The sequence below is a fragment of the Dichomitus squalens genome (assembly GCF_000275845.1).
Source record: "Dichomitus squalens LYAD-421 SS1 unplaced genomic scaffold DICSQscaffold_11, whole genome shotgun sequence".
Taxonomy (NCBI): Eukaryota; Fungi; Basidiomycota; class Agaricomycetes; order Polyporales; family Polyporaceae; genus Dichomitus; species Dichomitus squalens.
The window spans coordinates 292,326-300,063 of NW_006766893.1; the positions used below are offsets into that span (position 1 = coordinate 292,326).

At 55.0% G+C, this 7,738-nt stretch overlaps 2 protein-coding genes across 2 annotated transcripts; both read right to left on the bottom strand.

Moving 5' to 3' along the window:
• Positions 1–22: 22 nt before the first annotated feature.
• DICSQDRAFT_169542 (GroES-like protein) lies at positions 23–759 on the bottom strand (the record flags this gene model as incomplete). The annotated part of the gene is made up of 4 exons (XM_007365161.1): positions 23–148; positions 203–320; positions 377–555; positions 633–759. Coding segments are annotated over 4 exons (550 nt in total), but the record flags the coding sequence as incomplete, so codon positions are not given.
• Positions 760–3,387: 2,628 nt separating this feature from the next.
• DICSQDRAFT_59095 (nuclear pore protein 84/107) lies at positions 3,388–6,412 on the bottom strand (the record flags this gene model as incomplete). The annotated part of the gene is made up of 12 exons (XM_007365162.1): positions 3,388–3,568; positions 3,635–3,759; positions 3,813–3,884; positions 3,951–4,165; positions 4,217–4,385; positions 4,443–4,770; positions 4,824–5,260; positions 5,318–5,436; positions 5,504–5,651; positions 5,741–6,068; positions 6,121–6,228; positions 6,282–6,412. 12 exons carry the CDS (start codon positions 6,410–6,412, stop codon positions 3,388–3,390), a joined length of 2,361 nt encoding a protein of 786 aa, XP_007365224.1.
• Between the last annotated feature and the right edge of the window lie 1,326 nt (positions 6,413–7,738).

A 7,738-nucleotide genomic window follows, 5' to 3' on the forward strand; every position in this document is an offset into this window, starting at 1 on the left:
TGCTCGTCGTGCCGATAACGACTTCCCCCGCGCGACTTGATCAGCTGTGCGAAGAAGAGCCCGACACTGCCCGCGACGGTGTGCACGAGGACAAAGTCGCCTGCTTGGACATTGTATGCCTCCGTCGCGAGCGCGAGGGCCGTGCAGCCTGTCGTTGGAACACGATCAGTTTGGGGCGGATGGGTATCAGAGACGTACAGACCAGGGGTGAGCGTCGCTATCGCAGTGCGGCCCGAAATTTCGTCAGGTAGAGGATAGACGGTGTCCCAGGTCGTGACGAAGTATTCCGACATCGGTCCATTGGGGAAGGCCATCCCGAACTGCGTCCATCATGAACGTCGTGCGTAACACCAGCGAGAACAATCCATATGCTTACCGAGACAACCCTGCTGCCAATGTTGAGCGAGCGTACCTTGTACTCCTCGTCCTTCAGCACCTCGTCATCTGTGGGGACGGAGACAATCGTTCCGGCGCACTCGACACCAAAGGCAAATGGGAAGGGTGGGAGCAGGAGTGGCCATACGCCCCGGCGTTTCTGGGCATCAGACCAGTTGACTCCAGCCCACTCGACCTGATGTGTAGTGTGAAAGGGTCAGTATTGAATGTCATCGGAGCGCTCCTATTCAACAGACGACTCGCCTTGATGAGGATCTGATTCGGGCCTGGGGTTGGGACAGGAAACTGGAATTCCTCGATGACGTCGGAAGAGTTGCCTGTCTTGGAGATGCCGACGGCAGTCATCTTGGTAGGGAGAGGCATGATGCAGGAAGCTCAGTAGATAGTCGAAGAAGAATATCCGGGATGACTGGGTAGTGTTCGACACTGAGATACAGTTGTTTCGGTCTTCCTTTATACCATAGCCCCTCCATGCCAGAGAAGCCACACGATCTCCGTGGACTTGAGCATCGGCCACAACGAACGGCCCGTTTGTGCGTTCAGTCGTAGGCGTTGTGGAACGTTGTGTTCTGCAAGTCGCATGTAAACCTGCTGACGACAGACGCATCGGGGCATAGTGGGAACTTCCCAAAAAGGATCAACCCACCTGATTCTCCGGCACGCCAATAGCGCCTCCAATCGAAGTGCCAATATTCTAGCTCGCTCCGGAGTGTCGGATGGACTCGAGGTTAGACACAGTGAATCTGCTTGACTGCGGTGCCGACTCCCGGGCATTGTATAGATGAGTGAAAGTGTTGTAAACGTCGACGTCAGAGATCCCGGGTGCCTGACTAGTACTATAGCATTATATCGCCGGTCAAACAAGCATCCGTTGGCCAGCTGTCTAAGCATCCAATGTCATGAGAGGAACGTATACATGTGAGTTTAACGCTTGTGAACGGGCAATGAACATGCATCGGAGTACGAGTGCCTAATGAAAGTCAGGACGATTGTGATGGGATTGGGTGGAGCTCAGGGAGCGATGCGCGTCTACATATCATTTTTCGGCGAGTGCCGATTCTCAAGCGCTCAAGAAGGGCGCCGACGCTTCGCGCGTAATGGTTCAGCTCGTGTTCTCCTGCCGGCCCCGAATTCTTCGTTGTCGTCCTGCTCATAATTGCTGAGGACAGAGTTCACACGGAGTCAATATTGACAGCGAATAGCCATCCACGCTGACACTGCGCAGACGATCTTGGTATGAGACTACCGCCAATTGCTATTTTTTGGCAGCCAAAGCGAAAGCGATGACTCGGAAGGTCATCGTCGCATGAAGAGTCTGTACACGTCTTAGATGATTGTTTCTCTTTGATACTGAATGGGATAATGACTCGAAGATGATGAGTAAAATGGGCACTAGCCGGAATGAAGTACATCACTGTGTGACCAAATAATCCTCAGGCTGACAGCCGATCATGTACCCAACTGTAATCTCATCTTCGCTCTCCCAGGAAGCGTCAAATGATTGAGGCCCTGAGTACCCTTCCTCGTCTTCATACCAGAGCCCTATCATAACATTAGTCGAGCCGGAGTCCTTGCGAAATTGTGACACGTACATAACAAGATCATATTCCCGAGGTGTCCCGTAACCCTCAGTCACTCTCGGACTGAGGCCCAGAGCCTCTCATTGTTGATGAGAAGAGTGTGGATTCCGTCACTCGACCGAAATCGTGGCTTCAGGGAGATCTTGGGAGGTATAGTAATGTGTAATTGTGCCGGTGCCGTCGCGAGGCGCTATGCCATTCGGAGTCTATGAGCCCATACGCGCTGAAGATGAATATAATGCCGTGCATAACTTGCCTTGCGCTCGTTGTCTGCATACTCAATCTTCTTCTGCAGCGCTTCCAAAAGGACGATGCTACCAAGTTTGATATCCTCTGCTACGGCCTCAGCTGTCGTCTGATGCTGGTTGAGAATCTCTTCCATATCCCGTTCATCTTCGGAAATGTGCTTCTAAGGGAATATATCCCCGGGGATCATGCTTTCATAGTGAACCTCGTTCATGTGGTATAGCTCGGGATTGAACTGGGCACTGGTTGGTGGTCTGACGTGACGAGTATTATGAGCAAGCGATACCACAAGTTACAGCGATCTGATTTACTACGGAGTAAGTAGTGGCGGGCTTGTGAGCATCTGGATTGATAAAATTTGAGGCTATTCTGATGATCAGCTCTTGATATTGAGCATGTGCAGGCGCCTACTGACCCTTTCTGATGTCACTATGTGTAATAAAGCTGTCAGTCGTGACTCGTGTGCAGTACTACCTAAGACGCATCAGAAGGAGGTCAGCAGGCGTTTTGTGACGCCTTGTCTTCGCGACGTCGTGGATCAACTTGTGAAGAAGGCCTGACCTGAAAAAGCAGCTGGCGGAACATTCCTGCTCTTGAAGTCAGAACTGAGATGTCGATTCAGGGTCGTCTTAACTATGAGTAGTGGTAACTGCGCCATTCTACCAAGATTTCCCATCTCATCGGTGAGCGTAATGGTCGCCATCAGACCTCGGTTCGCAACTTCCAGCAGGTACATGTTGCAAGCGTCATTTGTGGCTGCGAACACCCTTGATCATACTGGCTGATAGATGGGATACGGGAGAACTGACGAAAAATGAAAGAGTCACGGATAATGCAGTGACTGTGTCGTGAGTCGTTCAACTTCCCGGTTACTCGTAACCGGAAAAGGAGTTTGTAGTCGGGAACGAGGTTTGGAAACATGTTTGGCCATATTCATTTATGAACTATACCCCTGCAAAACCGTTAGCGTTCCTCACAAATTTATGGGGCCTGGTCTTACTTGGATGGCGCATGTGTGCTCGGGAAGTTAAGGATGATTTGGAACGGAAAACCTCGCAGTAACGATACACGAAAGCTGGACACCGCAGGTAGCACGCACACCCTCCGGAAGAGTACAACAGAAGCAAATGCCATACCGAGTAGGCAGACCAACAGAGCAACGATACTATACTGTGAGTATTCGGAACGGATCCGAACCGCCACCCTCCAGTCCTGCCAGGACGGCCTGACGGACTGCGCCAAGGTAATCGCCCAGCCGACGACCGTCCTGCTTCGAGAAGTCCTCGTACAGCCTGTATCGCGAGTCTGCAACGATATTGACCAGCGAAAGCGCGTGCTTCATGTTCCTAAAGGCGTGCATATGCTGTGTCAGTTGCAAACGGCCAAGACGCAGAGAGGGCCAAGCGACGCACTCGGGGATGCGACTCCGGGAGCCAACAAGGATGGAGTGTAGGCGGATGATGAGCTCGGGGATGTAGATTTGTCGTATGCGACTCAGGTCGCGGCGTCTCCGATCCCCTAGAGACCCATCCGTATACTTATCAGCGTCGGCGGGGGCAGCACGCAAGCGAACAACGCACCATTGTGCACCTCCGCGTCCGACATGAGCCAGTCCGTCGTCAGCAGCTTGATCACCTGCTCTCTCGCCTGCTCGACCAACGTCTACCCACACCAGGAACGTCAGCGTTAGCGGCGCCCCTCGCGACGCACGGGTGGGAGAGGACGCACCTTGTAATCGTCCAGCCACGCCAACCTCGTCTCCTTGTTCATCTGTGGCTGCTCCAGCGCCTGTGTCTCCACGACGCGCGAGAGGAGTTCCCAGACGTTGAAGAACTGCCGGTAGTGCATGAACTCCGTCGCCTGGTCCTCGGGTTCAGGCAGACTCCCGAGCTCCGGTGGGAGCATGTCGAGGAGCATCTTCGATAGTTGGATGCGTCCTCGTCCTGAGGAGAGAGTTGAGCATGTATGGGTAGAGAGAAGCGTGGTGAAGGTACCCAGGAAGTAGCGGAGAATAACATTGGCCTGCTCTAGCGCAGTGTCGTATGTCGACTCCAGGAACGTCGTCCACTCGATCGAACGCAGGAGCAGGATCTCCGCGTCCGTCGCTGCAGGCTCCAGCCCGATGATTGACGGCAGAGGACCCTTCACAGGGGGCAAGATCTGCTCAGCGCCCTCCGTCAGCTCCTATGTCGCACAGATCTTTATTTCTGTCTAACTCACCGTGAACGTCTTTTCAATCGTCCTCTCCGCCGTGACAATTGCCACCCGCTCGATATCCAAGCCGTGCTCCCGTGCACGAGTGAGCGCGAGCCTTCGCTCATGCATATCCCCAGACAGCTCGAGCGACGTGAGGAACAGCGCATAGCGCTCCACCGCGTTATCCCCGAGCGCCCCGGCGTACATCGCGATCAGCTCCCGCTGGCCCGCGCTTTCGAGCACTCGCAGATATGCTTCGAGGATGACCTGGGTCGCGAGTGGGGAGACGGGCATGTCGATCAGCTGCAGGAAGAGGCAGAGATGTGCGAAGAAGCGCGTCAGCGCCGGGTACCTACGCCGTGGCCCGTCAGCTAAGTGCAGAACGTCAGACCAAGCAGAACTCACTCGGGCGCCGAGACATATATACCCTCCTGCAGCCCATTTGCAAACGACTCCAACAGCTCATCAGTCTTGTCTAGGATGATATGCAGCTGCGAGATGTGGTACGGGTGGTCTGCTGGGGCACCTTCCGCGACCTGCACCGCCTCCAAGGCCTCCAGCATCTGCTTCACGTCCTCTTCCCACTCCTCCTCCACCTCCTCTTCGGGAACCCCGCCTGCTTCACTTGCCGCGCTGCCTTCCAGTGTGCCCAAGCCGCTCTCCCAGAAACATTCCCGCGCGATGCGGGCGAGTCCGAGGCTTAGACGCTCCTCGCACGCGATGCTCACCAAAACCCACAGGTGGTCTTCCCAGGTGCGGCACACAGCCTTTAGCACGGCAGCGGTGGAGGGTGTGGGTGCGAGGGCAGCGTATAGCGCACGCTCTGTTGGGGAGAGCGTTGTCTGAATAGAAATGATCAGTCGATCACAACGTTGGCGCACCCGAGGAAACCGACGTACATTGAGTGCAGTTCGCTGGCAGACGGTTTTCCACATCTGCCTGCGGACATTCCCAGACCATTGTTGGGAGTCCTCCGTGTCCTCCTCGTCCATCGCGTCATCGTCCCGTGGTGCATTCGCTGAACATACAATGGATCGGGCGTTTGAATGGAATGTCTGGGGGGTTGAACGGGGATAGCCACTCACAAATCGTTCTCCACTGGAAGAGAAGCGCGCCCCGAAGACTCGCCGCGCGCCATGGCTGGTTCGCTTTCCTGCACAGGTCGATCGCGTCTTCGAGCTGACCTGCGCGGACGTGCCCATACAGAGCTTGAAGGAAAGCTTTTTCATATGCCTGCCGTGTCTCGCCCTCAGCAAGGGCTCGTCATCGAACACAATCGCGGTCGAGCTCCGCGCAAGAGTGATTGAAAGCGACCTACTCACCGCATCGTCTGGGGCCAGACCCTTTCCCTCTTCACCGCTCCTGTTCACAGCATCCGGGTCCAACTCCGATACCACACCGCCAGCCACGCGTCCTGTCCGCTTGCCTTGTAGCACGGCATTTCGGGTGAATCGCCAGTATCCATTCGTTGCACCCGGGGTTGCTGGTAGTGGCGCAGAGTCGTGCAGCCACTCTCTTACTACGACAAGGGAAGAGAGCGTGATGGACGCGTTCATGATGGATTGGGCGAGGTTAGCGGGTGGCGTATATGGGTTGGCGGCGAGGAGGTCTCGGGGATGAGGGTATTCAGGTAGAGTGGTCTTGCGCAGTCTATCGTAGACGTTCAAAAAGCTTTCATGCAGCAGATCGGAATACAACGTACGACATGAGTGCCTGCAGTAGTGCCCATGTATCACTCTCCATTTTGAGTGCGTCCAGCTCGGTGGGTGAAGCGGTCCCCTCCACGACTGCCTCCTGCAGCTCCGCCAGGCTGATAGGCGCGTCGATGTGTATTCACCACATGAAAACTGCTCTCATGCTTACTGCTGGTTGCATATTTCGCGCAGCCTCGGCGCGAACCCGGTCTCCGGATGTAGGAGGGCTTCGAGATCATCCTTGTTCGTTTGGCAAACGGACAGAACCTCCGCGCAAGCGGCGTATAAAGCTTCAGACATAGACTTTCACCTGAAATAGCCCAGTATCAACGGTGAGCACGCAGGTCAGGAGGGAAGCGATGCGAAGGAAGGGTAGTGGAGGCACAGAGGGAGTGGCGCGCACGACGCGTTCGACGGCGAGCCTAAGGAATAGGCGCACATCGCATCGTTGTCTCTTACCTGCATCTCATAGTGCAGCACATTTCCAAGATCATACGTTAATCTGGACACATCCGATACTAATTGTGCATCCACCGTCGCGCCAGGTACTTCTACAACATTTGCATGTTGGTTAGCCCCCGCCCGTCATGATATATCCGGCAACTCCTTGGTACCCTCCTTTCCGATTTCTTGGGTCTTCATAACATGCCGAATCTAAGCAGAACTTTCCGACGAAGCATACCCAGCAAGTGCACACCAATGGGCCAAACTGAAAGTACATTGGAGATCTGAGTGGGCCCTGCTTTCTCTTTGGAGGCAACGACCGCGCCCCACTGATTGCCTCTTCAGCGTATTTGCACACAGTTCGTACATTCAGTGCCTAGTATGCCCGTACAGAAGCTTACACAAGACCTCTGCGCTGATCGAGTTACCGACATCATCCCAGGTTTCGTCGATTGCCCCAAAAGTATGTGATGGAGACTTTAAAGTGATCGTCTCGCAGATCTCAGACTTGAACGCGTTCTTGCGGCCCTTCCTCTGCCGCCTTCCACGGCCAGGATGACCGCCGTCGGGCTGCAGGACGGGAGACACATTGAAAGTCATTGGCAAGCGACTACGTCCTCGTGCACGCCATCGCGGGTTACGTCGGGCTCTTCGCGCGGTTTGTCAAGGCGCACGAAGGAGCGTCATTTGCGCGATGGGCGCCCGGAGACTGCGAAAGCCGCCTTGTTGCATACAAGACCGAGAATGTCACGCACGATCATAGTGGCAAGCTGGGCGCGCATTCGATCTCGCACAGTGTCGGAAAGGGTGTGTAAATCTTGTTGGATTCGCGTACTGACAGTCGTGCCAGGATACGGAACTAGCAAGCATCCACACGGAAGGCACGATCATCTTGAACGGATTCCAGTCTGATCTCGTAAAGACTCGCGCGCCCTTCGCGTCTCACAGATCATTACGATCAAGGCGGTCGAGCATTCTCTTCGCATGGCGAGCATCCTTTCCCTCGGCTCCTCTGTCTTTCTCATCCTCAATGCTCAGTCTCTGACCTGCGTCATGGCCGCCGCGGGCCGGTAGCATGTCGGGAGGTGATTTCTGACGGCTCTCGTCGCGAACGAGTCTTCATGCCGACTGTACGCAAGGAGAGCCCATTTCGTCCCGAAAGCATACTAGACGTGAGGGACC